Source organism: Solenopsis invicta, chromosome 4 (genome assembly GCF_016802725.1).
Source record: "Solenopsis invicta isolate M01_SB chromosome 4, UNIL_Sinv_3.0, whole genome shotgun sequence".
Classification (NCBI taxonomy): Eukaryota; Metazoa; Arthropoda; class Insecta; order Hymenoptera; family Formicidae; genus Solenopsis; species Solenopsis invicta.
In genome coordinates, this window is record NC_052667.1 from 4136594 (window position 1) to 4159700 (window position 23107).

Here is a 23107-nt window from a genome sequence, read left to right on the forward strand (position 1 = left end):
TATATTCTCTGTTATTAATAGCAATTATTATTATGTTACGACAGTTATTGCAGTATCCAAAGCGTTATTATTAATCAAGAATAAATAACGAGTTCATTTTTGTAATTACATTTTTGCATTTTATAATGATAATGGCAATCTATAGCCTTTGTTAAAAGTATTATAAGCATCTTCAATTTACGAGGAGCGTTTAAACTGTCTCCTAATTTTTTTTCGGAAATGGAATATAAAAATATTTGACGTGTTTCAAAAGACATTCGTTGAGGATGAATAAAAAAAATTGGCGACATCGATTTTTGAGAACATGAATTTTATCATTTTTAGTGTTTAAAACACTTCAACTTCAAGCGATCGCACAAATGTTCCTGTAAGCTGCCAATCTTTTTACTTCTCCTTAATAAGTACCTGCGTCTTTTGAGACGCGTTGAATTTTTAATCTGCTCTCATTCGCGAGAAAAAATTAAAAAATCTTGCAACTTGAATACTTCTTGTGTTGCATCTCTTTGAAAAGATGGTAATAAAAGCTAAGAGAGGACTAACAAAATAATTAAAAATTATTACAAATAATATTATTTATTTTTATAAATATTATTGCCTAACACTTTTGACCAAGGTCACAGTTGGAAAATATATAATTTCTAGAGATCAACAAAATTGTTGCGCCACGGTGTTTGTCTTGACTTCCCTTTATTTTCTTTCTTGTTTCGCAAATACCGAATAATCCAGCCAATATTGTCTGGATTTTCGGGCAATAACCGTTTCGCGAGCGACGTCTCTTGTGGTCATAGTAACTCCTTGTGAACCGAGAACCTACAGAGATTCACAGAACCGTGAGAATGGATTTTGTTCACTGCTAAATATCCTGAGCAACGAGATCATTTTCTCGGTCCGCTCGCGAATTGCCAGACGCACCGAAGAGAAGCAAGAATACTGGAAATGCTATTTCAATTTCAATCTGAACGCAGACGAGCAAATTCAAACTGGCAAAACGTAATCCTATTCGCGATTCTTCTACCGCCGAACTTGACGTATTCTCGAGCTAAACTCGCGAATGCGTTGGCACCAAAAAGCAAAGCGAAATCAAAAGCAAAATAGTTTTGAAAGATATGACGCTATGTGATTATATCATTTGATTAATACATTTATTTGCATATAGAGAATAATACGCTCTATATACTTACTATATACTATTGAAACTTGAAAGCCTCGCAATGCGAGAAACAGACAGAGAGAAAGAGAAAAAGAGCAAAAGAAAGAGACGGAATAAACCTCAAACTTTGGCGTGGGAAGAATACAATTGCCTACTTACTATCGAGAATCAACTGCTACACAGTCAATCCTTGTTAACTTCCTAAAGTTAATACAGCCGGCGCAGCTAAGAGTAGATTGGTAACGGAATCAACGAAACTTCATTCGCAGGATACAGTTTCGGCGAGTTGCGGAGCATCCTCGAACAATCTCCGAGGATTACTAAATACCCTAAACTGCATAACTCGCTTACCACTGTGCGCACCCTATGTGGTCCTTAACTATTTCTGGACAGCACATTTCTAGAAATCGTGTTAATCTTATCTAAAACCTGACATTGATAAACGTTACGTTGTAATGAAATATGATTAATCGCGCCGTTATTTCTCAACGATGCTCCGGAGTAACTTCATTACTGCTGTTGTTAATGCTTATTACATCGGTTTTTTTTATAAACTGCTTTCATTATCTAGTTTGATTAATTACGAAAGCCGCACGTACATGTACTTTCAATGATTGATTATCACAGTTATCAATTGCCACTATCTAAAGATACATCTTCCTCTTCACATCGCCGCAACTACCTTTTAGCATAAAGGGCTGATTTAAATGCACGAAGTTACGTGAGACAGATATCCATAACTCATCTACCGAGTAACGTAGTTACAGTGCCGTTGACTTAGCACACTAAACAGGCAATATAACTTGTACGTGAGTATACGTATGTTACCGTATATCCATGCTTGGATCTCTAAAGATCCAAGACACAATCCGCAACCAGGTACGTATTGAGTAATCATGGTATAATTGATTGCATATATATATGTGCATCGCAAAGATGCTAGTACATCCCTCTACACGACAATCAAAGATTTAACAAAATTACTATCAGGAACGACGGCCGTCAAGAATTTCAAAATATTACAAAATTTAAAAATAACTAGATTACGTCTTTGATGCGTAAAAGCTTAATTTTCCACGAATGTATTTACACTGAGATAAAATCTCAAAATTATTCACAGAAATGCAGAAATCTAGTTTGAGCTAAATAATTAACTCTTAAGATACTATCATGAATATTTCATATCTGACTGATTTCTAGCTTCTCAAAATGTTATAATTAATACCTCACCGCACGTAATTACACAAATATTTTTCTTGATTGAAATATAATTGAATGTAGACTAAAATTAAACAAAACAAACACCAGTTTAAAAAATTTCATTTTAGTTAAAATTCTCATCAAAATTTAGGGTACAAAACTATTGTGCAGGTATAGTTGTGTAGATAAGATTTGGTCAGTATAGTTGAGAATTAAATTTTATACTAAATTTTAATTTTCTTTTTACAAAATTAAATAGTACAAACATTTACCTCGAAACTTGAAAGTCATGTTCATGAATTTTTAGAGATTTTTTTCAATAGCACCAAGAAAGCAGTTTTTTCACATTAAATTAAGTTAATTAAATTTAAATTAATATAACAAACTATCTATCTGAAATTAATTTTGCAACAAATATATACAAATCAGGTTCTCTAAAAAAAATTGCACATGTATATATATATACACATTACTTTTAAGAGTAAATATAAAATTAAAAATAACAAGACAGTGATATGTAACAATAATATGACGTGCGCTAGAACATCGTTAACACAATTTATACTTTAATCGAGTTCATATTACGTCAAACGAACGTAAAATGCAATATCCCAATTTATTTACGTAACAAGTAACTGCATTCTGCCTTACTCGTCAAGAGTAAGTGGAAAAAATGTGTAATTACACATCGCTTTGAGATTAAATGTGTCCCGACATAATACCGTACGCGCGGTTTCCCTGCGTCAAAGAGCTCTCCCATCAAAATGTGAAAGCACGCGCAAAAACGTCCTACCGTTTCGCATTACTGTATTTCACTTACGGCCATGTGAATTTACTCACACACAAAAGTGCTCGAAATCTAGCGGTTTGCACCGGTGATTATCAAGTCGCCTGCACTCCCGAAGACAGTAAACCTCCCCGTACGTGGCCATTGGCGTGTGCTTTTCGCAGTCGGTGCGCGGTCTTCCTCCACAATTTTATTTTCTCGTTTAACGACCAGAGAGGTGCCGTGGAATTAACCACCGATGCTTGGCGTAGCGACAATTTAAAGCGCACACACCAGCCGCGCGCTGCTCCACGACGATCCTATTTTCGGACCGGCATGGTACGGCGACGGTGCCGCTTCGTTTTGTCCTTTAAACCCGCATTCGTGTTTTGTTTCCCCGTTTCCTTGTACGTTGTCCTTGCAAGTTGTAACTCGCAGGATTATCTCGTGGGACGCGAAACAGGACTCGTCGTAGGTTTACCGCCGCCAGAGACCCACATGATGGATTTAATCGTAGAAACGTACGCGTGGGGTTAAGCGGATTTTACCGTTTATCTATTTAACTAAAAATGTGCACACGCGATGCAAAGTATCAGCTCTCTCTCTCTCTTTCTGTCTCTCACTTTCTCTATCATGAGAGTTTTTTTTAGAGTACTTAAACATTTTTGTTGTAAAAGGCCTCTAGAGTATAATCCCTAAATTATAACACGAAAGTATTCCGCTAAAACATAACAAATTGAAAGGCTCAAATGGAAGTACGTATATACATATAAAATTTAGGGATAAACTATTACAAATCTATACCAAGAGCGTAATTTGTACATGGCAGTTGACAAATTATATAGACTTTGAAGAGACTTTGAAGGATGGATATGCTAATGCGTCTTTAAACATCATAGCTTCATCTCAGCCACATAAACTCTGTGCTTCTAAGCCTCAAGCTAATCCGGTAAAGCTGACCAACGGTTGGCTACTTAGAACGCGATTCACATGACCAGTAATCTGTTCAGAAAGCCTTCACGCAAATCTGTGTGTGTGTGTGTGTGTGTGTGTGTGTGTGTGTGTGTGTATGTGTATGTATGCAAACGTAAGACCTTACATATATATATACATGTAATATTACAAACTATATCAGCATTATCATTATCACGCTTCCATTGTTCCAAAACTAATCGTATTAATTTATCATTTCTGCTCACTTCTAATCTCGAATGAATTAAACCGTCGAAGTAGCGTCAGTTCACTCGTCTACAAGTTAATACTTGCATTAACGATCGTCTGTTCTTCAAAGTCTAATCTCGGAGAAAAGTTCTGCTAACAGAATGGCAAAACTTTTTTATCATTTATCAAATTTGCTCATTTATCAAAAGAATCTATATTTTATTATACTGAGAGTACTCGAGTAATTTTGAGTTACACAAAAATTGCATCGCATAATTTTCAAGGAAGAAGTATTTAAAAAAAAAAATATATATATATATATATACAGAGAGACAGCAAATAAAAAGAAAAGGAGGAGAAAGAGAGAAGTGTTTTGATCGAAAGTTTTAATATAAAATTTATCTATCCGTATATTTACGTTTCCCATTTAAATCTCAGATCTTATATTTCTACAAATTGTTGTGATTTACGAAGATATAAAACTATTAAGAGAAGAGAAACTGTCAAAGAAAAAAAAGATGCTAATTATTTTCGATGAAGAAAGCGATTTCTTCTTCGAAGTAAACCAACTTCGTTACAAAGTTGAAGGCGCGCTCGAATGCCGACGCGACACAAAAAAGCTCGAGAGAGAGAGAGAGAGAGAGAGACGACAAAGAGGAACATTAGCGGAATATATACTTAGTATTCTGCAACACGAAACACGCTATTAATAATTACTTTTAATTATTTCTCGCTCGAGAATGAATCACGCCAACTATAACATACCGCGAAAGCCGAGACTTTACCAATAATTCGATAAGCCGCTTCTTCTGCAAAGTCAGATAAGTGAAGTTCGTCTCTCGAGTCGGATGATGCCGTATGGCACATAAGTAGCGATAATCTCCTTACAACGTGTAAAGCTTCCTATACTACCTCGATCCATTGGACTCAGTAAATCTTCTAAATAATGCAACGTGAGCTTAGCGCGCATCACTTTATTGCAGGCATCGACCCCCGAATCCCGCCACAGATCTTCGACGCGACTGGATTATCGATGTTCGATCACTTATCGCTAGTGTCGCGAAAGGATTTGTCAGACGCGACTGTGCGTTTTCTTATTTTTACGAAAAAACGACTGATCGGCTCAAGTTTCGTTGAATTCGCGTGATAAGGGTAATTACACCTCGGTCGGGGGATGTTCCGAGCACCTCGATTAGGATACTTCTTGTTTCGAGGTTTGACACGAATTGCCGGCGTAAACTTTCGGCGGGTCATAAATCTCGCGTGTCGCCGAGGTTGACTTGCATTTTGTCTACTTCGCGACGTAAAGGCGACGAAGCCTTTTGAAGTTTCCAACTCATCGATCGAGTGACATTAAGGGCAGCTTGCAGCAAGTAAGTTTGACAAGCGAGTGGATGTCGCACTTATATAATGGCTTGAAGCTTGTAATAGCTGAAATGTACTTTTTCTACATCATTAGATAAACCAGCTATGTAATGCAAATTTTGCCTCGCTCACTAACAGTTTTCGCCGCATTCTCAAGTTCATTTAGCAAATTCGAATGAATTTCGCGTGCGCGCACGAGTGTGTGTGACGTTAATTCCTATACCTTTCCGTTTTACAATGCCGTGAAAAAGTCGGTGCGTTTGCTTCAAAGCTATTCCGGAATACACAAAAAGCTTTTTACTGAGGTTGCCCTTTCACACGCAGTACCCCGACAAAGCGCTCCGCAGTAATCAATAAATATCAACGAGACTGTCAAATTTTATAAATATAATCTTGTTGAGAGAAAGAAGAGACAATAGCCGAAGTAATCGTACATGTAATTCTTTAATTATATTAAATGCTTTTTTTTATTCATAAACAAAATAAAAGGTCAATATAGTTGTAATTGCTTGAATTTCCAGATAATCTTTCTGAAATAAAATAACGATTTATAAAAATTTTGATTGATCATTCAGATGAAACTATATAGCAATCGGCCGAAATAGATTTGACAAATAAAATACGCTTGTTGAAGATTGCCAAGATTAAAAAAAAAGCGCAACAAGGCATTATTAATCTCTCAACGTAAATTTTCACGGAAGTGAAACTACGCAGGAAATAAGTTTCTATTTTTATCTTGCATTCGTGATTTATTTTTCCGCGAAAGTTCGAGTCTTTTTATCGCGTCATCCTTTTTGAAGTTTATCCTCTGTCACTGAAAAATTCTGAACTCCGTGCGATACATACATAAACAGCATATATTCGCGGGTAAAGAGTTAAGTTTCTCTTTTAACCGGTGTTCACTCACAGCGGAGACTACATTGGACGCGTTGCGCCGGAATGCTCGTGTCGGAGTAGTCGGCGCTCTTTTCACTCGGTCCATTGGCCGTTTCCATTCGGTTTCCGCGGAATTCCATTTGCGCGTGAATCCTCTGTTTTTCCTCCCTCTCCTCGTACACACACGGACACATACCGTTACCTTTTTTTTCCCTTCCCTTTCCTCAGTCGTTTTGCAATCTGCGACTTTTGACATGCGAGCTACAGTTGAGTCGGACGCGTAAAACTCGACCCGTGAGAAGCATCGACGCAGAATATCAAGTTTAATTTAACAAACTCGATCAATCCGACAAACGAAGTGGGCACGCAGAATGTGTCGTTAACGTTTGTAACCCATATACGTGTTTTTTGCGTTCTTTTCCCTTTATTTTTTTTTCTCTCTTTCTCTCTCTCTTTCTGTTTTATTTTAGGTAACCATTGGCCGATTCATCGGATCGTGAAACATTCGCGCCCATCAACGTTTGTTTCCGGTTGCGTAACGGGGCGCAGTTTTTTGCAGTTGCAAAACACCATTTCCCCCCGAGATAAACTTTTCCCAAAAATATAATATTAGAATACGGCCGCAAAAATGTGTACACGACGAACAAAAACAAACGGGAATGTCTTTCGATGTGAGCTTGGAAATATAACGTGACGCGTCATCCAGTTTTTACCCGCTGTGTTTTGCAAACAGTAATTTTCAAATCCTGCTTTCCATCTAAACTGTAGTTTATTATTGCGGTCATTCTTTTCAATCGCGAAGCTGCGTTTTATGCAAAAATATGGGAATAATATTGCGGCGGACCTCTCTCGAGGTCAATTCGCGAGTTGTTCCCGCTTCGGTCACACGGTTATCAAATTTGAATAATCGAATGGATTCGAGTGCCGGCGATGCAAATAATTCGCCGTATACGCGATAATCGATAACTCCTGTGAAAATATCGCTTACACGACGGTACGCATCGCACGCAGCGCCCTTTCGCGTATTAACGAACGCGAAAAATCGGAACTTCCATTAGCGACGGAATCGATGGGTCGTAAAAAATTCACATACATTTACGCCCGCGCGCTTGTTCTCGCCAATCTCAACAGGGAGAGATTTCCGTTCTAATTCATCGACGTGAATGTACAGAGGGGCCATCGAGTAGAGGCGAAGCGAGTCGTTCGCGCCGCGTTGCATCTCGTCGCAATCGGCCGACGCCGTGGCTCACCGACGTAAATGCGCCAACACATCGATGCATCGACCGTAAAGTGCGAAACTGCAGTGTCTGCATTTATTGTCGGCGACGACAGCACACGGCCATTTGCAGCCGCAGAGCATGTACGTCGTCGTAACGTCGCAGAAAATGCAATCCTTCGCTTCTCGGTCGATGCACCTACGATGCAAGTTAAATTCGCAGTAATTTCCGCGCTACGTGAGCAGCAAAATTGCGGCGCAAATAGGATCTTAAGACTCTTCCCGTGCTCTTTTTTGAAATAAATGAACAAGTGTTCCTACGCGGGAAGAATGGTTTTGCTAGAGTATCTAAAATTTTAATCACACTGAGAAAAAAGTTGCGAATTTAATTAAATTAACTTGATTAAATTTCTTCGGTTTATCGTTCATATATTTAAGTTAAATATATAAATGCTTAAACTAAAGTTCAAATATTTTATGTATTAAAGTCCAATACATAAATATTTGAATTGAAAAAATGTATTCAAGTTAAAAAATTTAAGCGCTCTCTTTTCTTAGTGTACATACAGATCTGAAAATAATTTCGTTATTCACTATTAAAATAATTATGTAGAATGTTCAAGCTAGAGTATTAATAGAGTAAAAATTTTTTGCTGCATTGTTAATTACGTTTGAGCGTGCTACGTAATTATTTTGACAATCTGAAAAAAAGTTTATCTATTTTAAAATCTGTACGTAGGTCAATTTTTAAATACGTTAAAACTGTGTTCTTTCCGTATATTGTAAAATTTATTTACCCCCCAGAGCCAAACGATATTATCTTTATTTTGCGTGATTGTATTGTAAGACACAAAAAATCGGGATAGTTTAAATAAAAAGATTTGTCACCAAACAGTGGCTGTCGCGTTTTTCACACCGTGATGTAGAAAATCTCGTTGAACCGTTCCGGTATCGATCAACTGCCGTGCTTCGCACCGGCCGTGTGCGCGCAAATGCAATTGAAAAAATATCAGGGAAATGGAGTCGCAAAGTTTATGACGGTCGTTGCAAACGAATATCCCGTTTTCATTGTGGAATATTTTCAACGGGAATATGCACCGAGAACGATTTATTTTTGGGCGAATTTCGGCAAAAAGTTTTAACAGATTTTGACTGGACATTGCCATATTGCATCGACAACATCTGCTAATTAATCAAAGAACAACAAAAACGGAGTATCCGTAGATAATTTGCAATTATTCATTACGTTACGTCATGGATACTTTTATAAATATGAATTATAAATAAAACTGTAGACACAAGAGTCATTATATCAAAGTATTGTTCTACTAATAAAATTTATTTATATTGTTGGCAATAATAATAAGTGAATAAAAATAAATTTAATTCATTAAGTATTCCTTTCTAAAGATATTCTTCGCAGATTCTTTTGTAATTTGCACTTTAATAGATGCCATATGAATTGTGCAGCATTGTCGCTCCTGTGATAGATGAATCTCCTAAGCGTCGTTATGAAACTATGAACACGAAAGCAATTCGGAGCGATACGTCACGACGACACGCCGCTCTGATTAAACACTAAGACACAGAGCATGAACTAAGATATTGGAGTTTAAAACTGCAAATTGCTCCGCAGAGCGTCACTAGGTACGCTCGCTTATTTATTCTGGATAAAGCACGCAACATTAATTTATATTTATTTTCATTAGTTTGTATCAAATAGCATCGCATCGCGCGTTAATTTTCACCTGAAATTCCATTTACTTCGGCGGACGGAAGCGTCTTTTCCGTTTCCGATATTGCGATTAATGTACGTTTCTGCGCTCCGACGAAATGTAAAATTAGCCGATGAAACTTTGGCTGTAAATAGCGCGACGTTTAACGATCGGCTTAGGTTCTAACGGGATCTCCGCCTAAATCTTTAACGGATGATTTATCGCAGCAGGCGAAAAATCACCGTAACCTCGTAAACTTTTAACGCGCTTTTCGAAGATCCGATACTTCCTCGGGATAAATACACTTCGATTTTCAGTAGAATTTTTATAAGCTAAAACAAACGTGCTCTGGTAACGTAGACCGCCAGGATATTTTTTTCCATATTATACTTTCAAGTTACGATTTCCATATGAGAGAGCCGTCGAGTTTACGCCTGGATTGCAGCGGCACGACGACCCCGTCGGCAATAAAACGAGACTCTCGTTGCCTACATAATTTATCCGATGCTGTGCAAGAGCTCCTAATATTCATTCCGTATGCGACAGCTATTGTTATTTGTTATGCGAAATCAATTTAAGGTCGAGCATCGCGTCAGGCTTTTCTCCTCCCCCTCCCCTCTTCTAGCTGGCTAATTATTTATCGATCGATCCGCAAGAATGCGAAATGATACAACAAATAAATCAAATCGTCCGATGAGCAACGAAATATACATATTTCAATAAATTTATTGCTAAACTCTTGTAACTTATAACGAACGAAATACTGCAGATAAAAATGTCATGATTCACGTTACTATTTATTATTTTAAAGTTTATACAATTCTTATCCTATACCCTTACAATTTTTAATCCTCGCAATTCGCAGCGACGTCGTTCTCGACAAAACTTGCGTGATAAATGGAGGGGAAGAGTGGCACAGATATCTTTTCCGCGAGAACAAGTCGTTCCCCGTGTTGTAATGTGAAATATCGTAGGAGCATCTTCTCTTTTTTGCATCGCGACGTCAAACGATTGAGCACACTTCGTCTTTCTTGCGCGCGAGAATAAGAGAGGGGCAAAATAATACGTCAGACTGGCGACAGCTCAATGTCCCTGTATCCGGAATCTGCTTGGTCCTATTCTCGTTTAAGTACAATGCCCTTTTCTCTTTTACCCAGCCGCGCTATCCCCCTGTCCATACTTACATCGCCGTGCCGTCGTGCACGCTCGCAAAATGTGCATACAGCTAATGCGATGACGCATCCATCATCTCTTCATCCGACAGGATGCATACGTGTATCAATGCGCTAGTTGAAAACTAATATAAAAATTTCGCCCTTGTAGCCGTTTCGTAGAATATGCAAAGGAGATCTCCGTTTCAATAATTAATTATTATCGAAATGTATACATTGGGGGAAAAATTACTAAATTTTAATTAGTACGTATTCGAATAATACTGAAATATTGATTAAATGTAAATACATATTTATTTAGTACAAGAACCATAAATTTAATCATTTTTTCTTACAGAGTAAATACTCATGTACCATATAATAAGAGTAAATACTTCACTAGTACTATTCTAATAAATATTTATTAAAATTTAGGAGTTTTTTCTCTCAGTGTAAGTTTAACAGACATTTATTTGGCGCGAGACACTGTCGTGTCCCTTGATGATTCTCTATTTAATCTAATTTCCTATTTTCCGTCAAAGTCCGCGAAGGGACGGATCAATTGCTGTTTCGCCGCAACTAATTGCACTGAATTCATTACCGACACAATATAACTTCAGTTATTATTTTGACTTGTGTAGGGCGTAGTGGATGTATCTCGCGCGTAATAGAAATCTTTGATCTGGCGCAGCAACAACTTGAATGTTCATCGGAGATACGTTGGATCATTACGATCCATTTGCTGCTCCAATTCCCTTGAGATTAATCTGAGTGTAACGAACGTATGTATGAACCGCTCCGCGCAACTTGAGGTTCGGCATAATCGATATTAGCAATTTCGAACGGGCCACATCCTAATCTCCAGATCATTACTTCTCCATCAACGTCGAGCGCTTAGTCGTTAAAGAGAAGGTCTCTCCGGTCGTCTCGCAGAAATTCTACACGCCGGTCTCCTCCAAGAGAAATGTATGTCGTGTGCGCTCGCGAAATCCATAGATATATCTGTTAAAACAATTTGCGCCGATGTGTCTTTCAACGTTATTTTCCGACTGGCACCCCTCGTTCACTAAATAATCTTCGTTTTCCCGTGTTTTTCTTTCCAGATACCGTCGCGCCGTATCCACGTACTTCGAAGACGAATCTCCCGCAGTCGACGTACGGATCGAAGTACGCGGAGTATCGAGTGTATCAGCGAGAGTGGTTGAACGTGGAGTAGGCGAGAGCGCAGCAGCGGCACGTGAGACGAGTGTCGTCGCTCGAGACACTTGTTGCACGTCGGTCGTCCCTTAAAGAGGGTCTGTCGGCGTCAATATCGGGCCACCGTGAGTGAGAGATACACGAACCCCATCGTTCGTAGGATCGGTATCGCGGAGAAGAGGCGAGAGAGTGCGTAGAGAGTGTGCCGACAACGCAGGGGGTGGTTCCAGTGGTGAACGCGCCATCGGGCCGAGCGTAGTAGCCGGCGGCATGTCGCTCGACGTCGGGACGGTCGCGGACGACCGCGTGGCGAGCGACGCGTGCCTCGTACGCCTGTCGATCACCGTTCGCAAAAAGTGCACGCGTACCGTCGCCGCGATGCGACGCACAGTGATCGTTAGCGCGTCGAGCGATCGGAGTGCGACCGGGGCGGCGTGTTCGACGGGCGTCACTTGGCATGCCGCCGATCGTCGTGCAACCCCTCGGTGGTCGGCCGTCGTCGTTGCTCTTCGTCACGTCGGTGCGTACGAACGCTCGAGCGGCTCGAATAACAATCGGTGGCGCGGTAGCCCGTCGGAATCGGAGCACGGGAGCGGAGTGCCGTAGTAGGACGCGTGGCCCGCCTGCCGGATCGGTATCGTGCCGGGGATCAAGAGAGAGAGAGAGAGAGAGAGAGAGAGAGAGAGAGAGAGAGAGAGAGAGAGAGAGCGATCATGTGCTACGCTCGGTGACACCGGTCGCGATCGTGCGCGGCGTTACCGTTGGCGGTATACGTAGTTAGCAGAGAGAGCAGAGCTACCACTGCCGGGCGGCTATCACCACGTGGTAAGTACAGCATTCCATCGCGTTCAATTCGGTGTCGTCGACCTTCTCTTTCTCTGGCTTATCGCGTAGGCTCTTGTTGTGGGGAGGCGACCCAGGGTCGAAGACCCTCTCTTTCGCGTCTGGACTTTGATCCCGATAATCCTTCCAAAAGTCGTCTCATTGTACCTTGCTTCCGTGACAAGTGACGAGTATCGTTTAACATAAAGTCACTAGTTAGGTATTCAAATATTTTGTACAATTTTTTGCTTTAGTTATAAAGTTCACGGTTTTTTATCCATCTCTCCTCCACTTTTTATAATTATTGTACAATTTCCATCGGCGTACGAAACATTTTGTAAAGATATTTCTTTTTCTCTTTAGTAAAAAACGCGATATACGAGCGCGAGAATGAAGGCAATCTATCATGTATTATCAAAAGTTATCACATTCTTCTAAGCACAGCGCTTTGCTGCTTCATAGTCAAAGTCGATAAGGCGGAAAGGTAGAGACTAAAGGAGATGTATGCGTCCGACTGATCATTTATCATAAATGTCCGTCGGAAGCGAAAAGTCGAAATTTTTATTCCGCACAAGCCGAACTATACCGTAGCTTCGGGCAAACTGGTGAATTTCAATTTTAAGGGTGATTTGTTTCTCGGAAGCATCATTCATACACTCTACGGTGCGACAAGTAGATATGGCTCTCGTATGGTCAGACAAAACCGCTCAGTAATCAGAACGGTCGGTCGCCCAGACTATTTATCGACAAACACCCGATTATTATAAATGTTATAATACGGTAAATTTTGTATTGTTGCATAAATCCTGTAATCCATCCGAATTTTGGAAGAGATCGTGTAAATAAAATTAAAATTGCATGTAATGCAGTCGATGCAAAGTACATCGTATTTTACGAATCCCACAGAATTTAACTGCAATACAATATATACCATAAAAATTATTTATATAATTTATATAATAATTCAATAAAATATATAATAATTTAATAAGGTTGTGAATACTCACATTTCGAAAATTTATAAAATTCCGTAGACATAAGTTTTGAAGAAAAATTTAAAGAATACAAAAAAAAAGAATACGGAGGCTGCAAAGGAATATGGAAAACTGTCACACATAACGCTCGTAACACAATGTGATCTTAACATTCTGTTTACCCAATTCGACTTGTAAGTGTTTTAAAACTACTTGTATTATTTGTTTATTCGTTTATAAATTGTATTATTTTTACTAAGAACTGTTAAATATCAATTTAACAAAAAAATATTCAAATGACATAATCACGTTATGTTAAATTACATTTGGATGTATTAAAAATTTTAACAAAAGGCGCATAAATGTTTTCTACTGTGTACAAATACTTTCTAGAGATATTAAAATATGTATAAGAATCACTGAAGAATTTTCTAAACTTATAAAAATAATAAAAATTAAATTCAGACGTGTCGTGATTCAACGTGCATACAGAAGGTACGCTGACAAATGTGTGTACAAAGTGTAAAGCGCAAGACGTTAATGGAAATTGGATTTACGGAATCTTGTTACGAACGAAACTTATGCGGCAATTTAATAGCTCAGCGATTAAAAGCGTGTAAATTTTAGGTGGACATCCCCGGGCGTGTACTCGGGTGGTTTTGGCTAAGACAAGAGGAAAAGAAGACCGGAAGGCTGGATCACCTCCGTGGAATGTCTTCGGGCGCCAAGCGACTGGTGCAGTCGCTTAGGGGCCGGACGGGGGGCAGGGGCACCGGTGGCGGTCGTTCCGACGCCGGTGCAGAGGATAGCGGCGTCGGGGGTGGCGGGGCCAGCACAAGCGCGACGAGACTGTGCCATTACGACAGCGGGCACGAGCTCGACGAGATTTCGGTGATCGGGGCTAACGTCAGGGACAACGAGGGGCTGACGACGCCCACCACGCCGTGTCACTGCAGGAGCATCAAGTACGGTAGTGGACAGACGCTTTGCAGCATCGCCGGATTGCCGCCCGCCCCCGCTATACCCGCGCACAGAGCACAATCCGGTGAGTTTGAGCATCGTATTTTCAGCTTTTACGTCGGCAGTGGCCGGTCGGTAGTCTTACATTATAAATGAATCACGTTGTACGGAACGTTGGCACACGTATATGTAATCTGACGGCACCGATATGGAAAAGCATTGTAGGAAACTTTAGCTCCTGACGCGAATAATCTTCTCGAGAAAGTTCCAATATTCATGAAATTTAAATATTAAATAAGTAAATGCAAAATTGCATGGATGAGATTTGCAATACTTTCTCGAAACTAAAAAAATTGCATTATTAATAAAATAACATTGGACAATGAATTCTGTAAGTCTGAAAAATGTGCAATATGTTTTCATTGTTGTCTCATTAGTTCAAGTTTGTAAATAAAACTCATGTAAATCTGGATAGCTCAATTATCAAACTTAATGTTATCTTCTAAAGTAAGGTTCAGCAATATTAAAAAACGAATTGGAAATATAAATTAAAAATTCGGCCCCTCTGATTTTAATATCATGTAACTATAATAGTTTTATATTTAAATAAGGTACAATGATGCAATAAATTTCTGCGTCGTTTCACTTGCAAGATTTATTTGATTGATCTTTTCGAGGTACCTCTCTGTATTTTTAGTGACGGCATCTTTTTTTTTTTTTTTTAGAACAGTCCATAGATTCACGCGTCCCTATCATATTACGACATTATCGTTTGTCATTGTCTCTATTCCTGATACAGATAGATCGGAAAAAATTGTCAGTAATAAATTGCTCATGTTATAAAACATATTGTCGAGAATAAAAAAAAAACACCTCACACTACTGACTAAAAATTATGTTTCATTCATCTTCTTTCGAATTTCTCAAAAATGCACGAGATTTATGAACTGATCTCGCGTATGTCGCGTAACTTTGGACTTTATTCCCAAAGTCATATTTTGTACGACTTTCGGGATAAAGTCTAAAGTTTATGGGAACAGGCTATAATATAAGGCTGCCCATTTTCGATTCAGCGAGTTGGATAGCCCTTCGTTGCAAGGGAGCACTATATAGTCGCCGGCTGCAGCAAATGCAGTAACACAGAATTATGTAACGATGTACGAAAGAATGGTTGCAAGCGGCAAAAAAATGTAGACAAGCTGACCGCGGGAGCCATTAATTTTTATTATCGCGCCGTATTCTCTCGCGCCTTCGAACAATCACGAAGTCACTGTTGATTCGCTCTACACGCCCGTTGCGCATACCACCGTTCTCGACAAATGCGGTCCAGTCCGCATCGTTGCGAAGCATTTATTGACACTGCGCAAAACATATTCACCGCGCTTCGTTAACGCAAGTATATAAACTAGATCGGAAATTTTTGTAAAACATCCCCGTTCGTATCTTCCAATCTTCGCGCATAACTTATTGCGCCCCATAAACAGTCATAAATTCTCGTTCGCGTCTGTCAGAAGCGGGATTTTTACTTAGAAAACGCCTCTCTCTTTTTTACTCTCTTTCTCTCTGCTTTATACTTGTTAGCCTCGCGAGTACTTTTTTAATCTCCTCCGCTTTTGCGAACAGCCGCCCCGTCGGCCAACCTTTTCTCGAGCCTTTCGCTCTTGAGCGAGGTACAATTTTGTCTGTTTCTCGGCGGTCTTTATCACAAGCTCACACTATAATTTCAACCGACGTAATATCTATATCAGTACTTGATATAGATATAACTGCGTGTGATAGCGAAGGCGGTGCTCTTTGTATCGTGTCATTCAGAGGAGAACAATGCATGCTGCATTTTTACTGGCAACCTAGATGCCAAAAAAAAAAGAATTGCGTCTTTAACCCTGCTTCATTCGCGCAGTGTCTAAGATATTTCACAATGAGGGAAAAATTACTCAATTTTAATAAATATTTATTCGATATTACTAATGAAATATTTACTTAATGTAAAAATATATTTATTTAGAGCAAGAACCACTAATTTAATTTAAGTATCAGTTTTTCTTATAGATTAAATATTTATGTATAATAAGTAAATATGTTATTAGTATTATTCGAATAAATATTTATTAAAATTTAGGAATTTGTTTTTCAGTGCAGTATTACAAATTTGCCTTGCAATTTTACATTTATCTCTATCCAAAAACTATATAAGATAGTATTAATTTTTATTTAATTGAAAATCATAAAAAATAATGAAAATTGATATAAAACAATGAGGCGCAGCAAGAATATCTAATGCAATAAGTTAAGAAAAATCACGCGAGTAAAGCAGGGTTAATAAAATTGCGTCTCTTGATCAAACATCTAAACTGAAATATTAAATATATTTCTCATCATTGTAACTATAAACTTTATTCAAGGCAAACGGAGATATTTATCCAAGTGCAATGCAGAAATGCAGATAAGACACGTTTCTATTTCTATTTCAAATATTCTAATCTTTTCTATTCGCTACGTGTACTTAGAACGCGACGTTAATACCTGTCAATCGATATCTGCTGAACAGAATTGATTGTATATTTGAGACCATGGCACGTACGAAAATTTTAATCGTAATCATAGAGCCGTAAGTAAGTCGACTAATCATAATCAAACATCGACTATGATTGATCATATGATATGCTCACGGTCTCATGATTACGGCAACAATTTTTTTTTTTACGTGTGATGGCCTTTACTTTCTTTAATTTTACATTTAGATGATATTATAAAATTAAGCATTAAGTATATTGTAGAAGTTACGAAGAAAAGGAGCACGTTGGAAATTAAAAGTAAACACGAGTGCGCACGCGTACAAAGGAATATATTAAATTACTGCAAATGAAAATTCACGTGAACTCTCGTAATCACAATGTGCAACAGCAAAAGTTACTTAAAGCACAAATTTATCAAGGGTAAAGAAAATGTATATATAATTGTTGTTTGTCCGCCTGTTAGCGTAAGGAACAAAAAGTTCTTTATTAATTACTCTTGGAACCTTAAAGCTTTGTAAGATTCCCAAAGACTAATGGAGCGGAAAAGTAGCGTTTCAGGACTTTAATCTTACGACACAGCTAGAAGGGTCACGATCGACTTTGACGCCATTAGAGGGAATAGCTGCTACTGTCTTTCGAGGGCTTAATGCGCACTTTGACTCACCGTCGGAAACACCTAAAAGACTGTAGTTCGAAATTTACGTTTAAACTGTAAGATTAAAGTACAAATTCGGTCGAGGATGGCTGAAAATATTAAATGACGATCACGGCTATTATCCGGTAGTCATGGTGACAGGAAAAGCAGATGATTACTTTCGTTATCCTTGCAGAATATTATAGACCTCCGACGACATAAAATTAAGATCGCCGTTAAACGATCACAACGATACGTCAATGGTGCAATCCGAGCGGTCGTTGTGGACTTCAGCGCAATATCTTCGATCGTAAACGCGAAAAGCTTTATGCCTCCCTTTGAGTTCCACTACGCCAATGATGGCACGACGAAGACCGATAATACTAATCCGCTAATCGACAGTCGTTGGGCCCTGGCATCAGCAGCAGTTGCCGATGGTATCGCGGGAAATTTACGAGCAACGGATTTCAATAATGGTCGTCGATCCGATTCCGTAGATATCTCCATTCTCTTGACCTAATTACAAGACACACGTATGCAAGGGGGATCGATAAAAACCGCTACCGGCGAAAAACACTTTTCCGACCGCCTTTTGTTAAGCGAAACATCGTGTGCAGGATCCTGAGAGCGAAAGCGCAAAAAAATCGAAACACGGCTCGAGTGTCGACTGACATCGACAGAGACGATGAGCTTTAAATTATCGCGAAGAACATTCAAGTTAAAGTGCCTACCGAAGGGCCTAGATATCTCCATATGTCGATACCGTAATATTTTAACCAGCGAGACAGGAGGAGAGAATGGGAGATTCGATCCATTAGCTTTAACTCCACTTCTGTCATATCCGCTTAAAAAATATCTCGTCTAGAAGATTTTAACTTACAAGATTCTCTGACTCGCCAAACAATTCTGTAACAATTCTTCTACTTGTACAACATTTACTTGCGTAACACTTTGCTGATTCAAATAAGTCTTGTGAAGCTTCTGACGTAAGTTATCCACAAAAAAAAAGTATCTTCTAAGGAGTAACTAATTCTCGTCTGTGGTCGGAAATACCAAAACTGTCAGACGGGTAATCCGCCAAAAGTGTAAGCCTTTCAATTTCCCCTTCTATGGAAACGTAAGACGATAAGGGATAGGAAACTGCTAACACCAGGTTGATTAACTCGAAAGTTGCCGGCGTAACTCGCCGCAACAACGGAGTTACGTTCTCCATTGTGACGGGGCTTTTTCTGCTCCATCCGCGTCCGCCAACTTTTCCCACTGTGTCAAAACGTCGCTCAAACTGCACGTGTCGCGCGATACCCCGTGGCTCGACATATTCGAAAATTTTGCCGTTGAACAAGAAACGAGTGCCGCAACGCGATCGCGGAAGTTCGCGTGGACGGACGTCGTCGTCGTCGTCGCCCGGCGGAAAAGTGGGTGCACGAAAAGTCTTCTTTCCGTTCTGTGACTTCTCTCGAACAAGGAACTTGATCGGATGCACGCGACCGTCGCCGGCGCCGCGCGCATACGCGCGAGCTCGCACCGAAATCGCAGTCGGCAACAACTCCCGGAGTTATGTGTTTGCGACGTGTCTACGGATAAATAGGCGAGCAAGTTTAGATCCGTTTCTCTGTAGTTTCGCAGAAACAGGAGCGGTATTGCGTCGGCAATGTTAAGCTGGCCCACCTACGGATATCGCTGTTCACTTCGCGGTTGGTCGCTTCACAGCCAGAAAAGCTGTCATTTCAGTGGATGTACTCCGGCAGCAACAATGAACTCAATCGAATAATTTCGAACAAGATATAATAGACTTCACTTTTAGAGTTTGTAACAGGTTGTCACGAGAAGTTTGGCAATAGCAATGTCAATTTTTATTTTTCATTAGAAAATCCTATTCTACTGAAGAAATTCATTTTTCGCCATTATCAAGAGAGTTTAATTATGTTATTTTTCGAATTATATAAAGCAAATTGAAAACAATTAAAAACTACTGTTGTAATGAGCGAATTACATTTTTTTTTGCATTCTATTGCATTCTGAATTTTCCCAGTACAGAGAATTCCGTAAAATATAAATAGATGTGAATATCACGCATGTATGATATTTATGATATTTATGAAATTTAATAAAAGAGATATACATAGTAGAACATGTGTCGTTATCATCTACTTTTATTACGTATGTTGCGGTGCGGTTACTTCTCGTTTTGGTGAAGTGGCGAGTTTAAGCGAGCCCTCCACGGACGCGCTATCGGAAAAAAGTGCAGTTTACGGATACAGTCTAAATGTATATGCATAATACAATGCGTCTCGCGAGAGCCACCGTAAGGATCTTGATAAAGAGAGAAGAGCACTTTTCCCTGTAATTTGTTTCTAGATGCCAGAGTTGCTATTTACCTGACTACTTCCTGTTCTCACGAGAATTGCAAGTAATTATGCGACATGCATTATTTTATCGTGTTTACAGCTAATTTTATTATATTATTAGTTTTAATGTTATTGAATATAATATTTATTTGAATAAATCAACAATAAGTGCGTATATTTAGCCAATGTTACTTAATATATCTTTTTTATAAATGTTATTAAATTTTTTTTATCTCTTAAAAAAATTTAGAGTATTTTGACCTTTAAAAAAATATATGTACATATTTCTCTAATTCGGAAAGCTTGAACATTTATTAAAGTTGTTATATTAAATAAATATATTTTTCTCAAAATTTATAATATACTTGGAGCACTTAATAAACATTTATAATGCCTGATTTGCATGAAACATAAAATGGCGACAAAAGGAAAATGCCTTGCACGCAAGTTTCTGATAGTGCTCATGTCGCGTAAGATGGCTGTAATAGCACAGTGATCATGGGGATCATAGAAGAACCTGAGCACTAGGTGCAAATTGGTGGATTAAGGGACGCGTTCAAGCAACGTAAATAAAAGTGCCAAAGAAAGTCGTGATAACTTTTGTTCGATTCTGCCAGCGTTTTCCGCACAATGCAGTCAGTATCCCTGTTTTTATTTGGCGGTGAAAAGTTTGGAGCATGTGGCCGGGATAAAAGTTACTTGAGGAAAAGCGAAAGAGAGAGAGAAAGAGAGAGAGAGAGAGAGAGAGAGAGAGAGAGAGAGAGACAACAGCGTGAGAGTAAAACCGAAACGCGTTGGACTTTACGTTAAATGGAAAGTCTCAGAAATACAAGGAGTTGGGAAAAAGTTCAGTTGACTGCAATCTCGTTCCGTTTACACGAGTGATATCTATGTCTTTTCATTAAAGTGATTAATCTCTGATGCTGCCGGCACTTCCGCCGACAGTTACAAAGAGTGTCGCCTAGAGTGGCTTTAAAATACTCAGAGGTTTACCTCTGGATTTGGTCACGATCGAACATATACTGTGAGACTTTGATGATATTATTTCAGTGATATTACAAAGAGAATTATTTTTCGACGGATAAAAAATTGAACGAAGAAGATAAGAAATGGGGCTTTCAATCTCTAACGAAAACAAAACGTTTTCCTGCTTCCTAGATTTTTAATCAGTGTTATCTTTTGAATATATACCGTATCATTAAAAAATTATCCTAAAACGTACGACAATTTTAATAAACCTAAAAATTAGAAAAATGTTAACAACTCGTGTATATTTCTCTTCCAATAAAAATTTTGATCTTTGTTTAACCTATTCTTTATCTTGTTCTAATTCATACTAAATTTTTTATCTTTTTCTAATTAATAAAAAATATGGACATTAAAAAAATGTAGTCGCTATAAAATTTTGCTTTTAAATCCAACAAGTTGCTAATATTTCTAAGCGAACTCACCAGTGTCATGACGCTAATAAAGCTCAAATATTTCTTTCATACATATAATCGGTACAAAATCTCTCCCTGGAATCTTCCAAATGTTTTAGGGGAGGTTTAATACCGATAATACCCCTAATTGAAGGTCACGCCCAAACTTTGAGTCACAAACTTCCAAACAAGTATTTAATAGCCGGTGAACTTTTGAAACGATTAAACGCGTCCGAAAACTAAACCGATTAACTTGCAACGATATTACAGATAAAATCCGCGCGGCGCTTTTAACGGAGACCTTAATCTTGTAACTTTATGACTTTACGCCTTGGCGAACTGCAATGTCCACGGGAAAAGCGGGGAAAAATTATATCAAGCAATTATATACATTACTAGAATACACTTAAAAAAGATCAATATTTGCAAAGGTAGCAATAGTCGTAATAGTAGCAATAGGCTATCGATTTGTCTTTGACTTGCCTCGACATAAATAACTGTCTTGATTATCTTCCTTTTATCCTTTGACGACTTCCCCTTTCTCTCCCTTTCTCTCACCCCTTTCTCGTACACACTCCTTCACTCCAAAATAGCTTTCTCACTAGGCGCTATTGATATCGCATCAGCGTTATACAGATAGAGAGGGATCAATACTTCGGAACTCCCTCAATACCTCGAGAGGTTGAATGCAACCGTGAAGATTCCTTTGTAATAATCACGCGGGACCTTTGACGGAGGCTCTCTCCGTTATCATCAAGCTCTACTTCCTTCGCTTCCATTGCCACGAGCGGATTGATTTCCTGCGGCGCGACAGCGTCTGCGATTGAAGCAATTACAGTACGGGATGTTCTAAGTGAACCCGGACTTATTTCGCTATGGCTTTCGAAACTCGGCCATCGCCTGTAAAGCCTCGTTATTAGTTTCCTTGTTAGATAGAAACCATCGCCGTCGCGGCGGTATAACAAAATCGAATAGACTCGGTTAATGTTTAGCATTGAAACTCTCATCGATCGATTTTATCTGTACTAGTTTAGGAAATGTCGACAAATGTACAAATGTTCTAGCGTATCCTCTTATATTTCTTTTTTAGCATTGACGAAAATAGTAAATTTATGAGACGTTTGAGTGTCGAGTAGATGTTTAATTGGAGTTTTAAAACATTTATTGAGGAGTTTATGAGATGGAAATTTAAACATGGAATTGTTTATGAGATGTTTGCGACTGTTTGACGTACGAAAAGTGTTATATGTTTTCAAAATTGCGCAAATATTCAAAGGGTGTTTCATAAAACTTTCATTCTGAAAATATAGAACACTTTTAATAAAACATTCCCCAAACATTTGTAAAAATTCCGAAAACCTACAACACTTTTCGAACGTCTATCAAACAGTTGTGAATATCTCATAAACAATTCCATGTTTAAATTTCCATCTTATAAACACTTCAATAAATGTTTAATAAACATACTATTTTCGTCAGGCGGCACAAGTCGAAATACCAAATGGTATCTCAATTATACACAGATTAAAGAGTTTGAAAATTTTTTATTGATTTAAAACTCCATTAAATCCTCCTTTCAGGCGTGGAATCAGCCTATATGAAAATCGCATATGTCCCTAGTTGCGTTTGTGTCCT

At 38.7% G+C, this 23107-nt stretch overlaps 2 protein-coding genes across 5 annotated transcripts in view; one reads left to right on the plus strand and one right to left on the minus strand.

The window, feature by feature from the left end:
• LOC105195643 overlaps window positions 1–23107 on the minus strand; it is a 133524-nt gene that overhangs the window by 80348 nt on the left and 30069 nt on the right. The gene's annotated exons all lie outside the window — the stretch shown is intronic.
• The window catches only part of LOC105195636 (cyclic nucleotide-gated cation channel alpha-3), a 180021-nt gene that overhangs the window by 26401 nt on the left and 130513 nt on the right, over window positions 1–23107 (plus strand). For 2 of the 3 annotated variants that reach the window (XM_026136417.2, XM_026136416.2), the window contains exons 2-3: window positions 11704–12622; window positions 14221–14638. In XM_026136417.2, coding sequence (XP_025992202.1) covers window positions 14305–14638 — 334 coding nt within the window. In that variant the 5' untranslated portion in view covers window positions 11704–12622; window positions 14221–14304. The remainder of the gene's footprint in view (window positions 1–11703; window positions 12623–14220; window positions 14639–23107) is intronic. The other variant, XM_039448141.1, reaches the window with a different exon arrangement.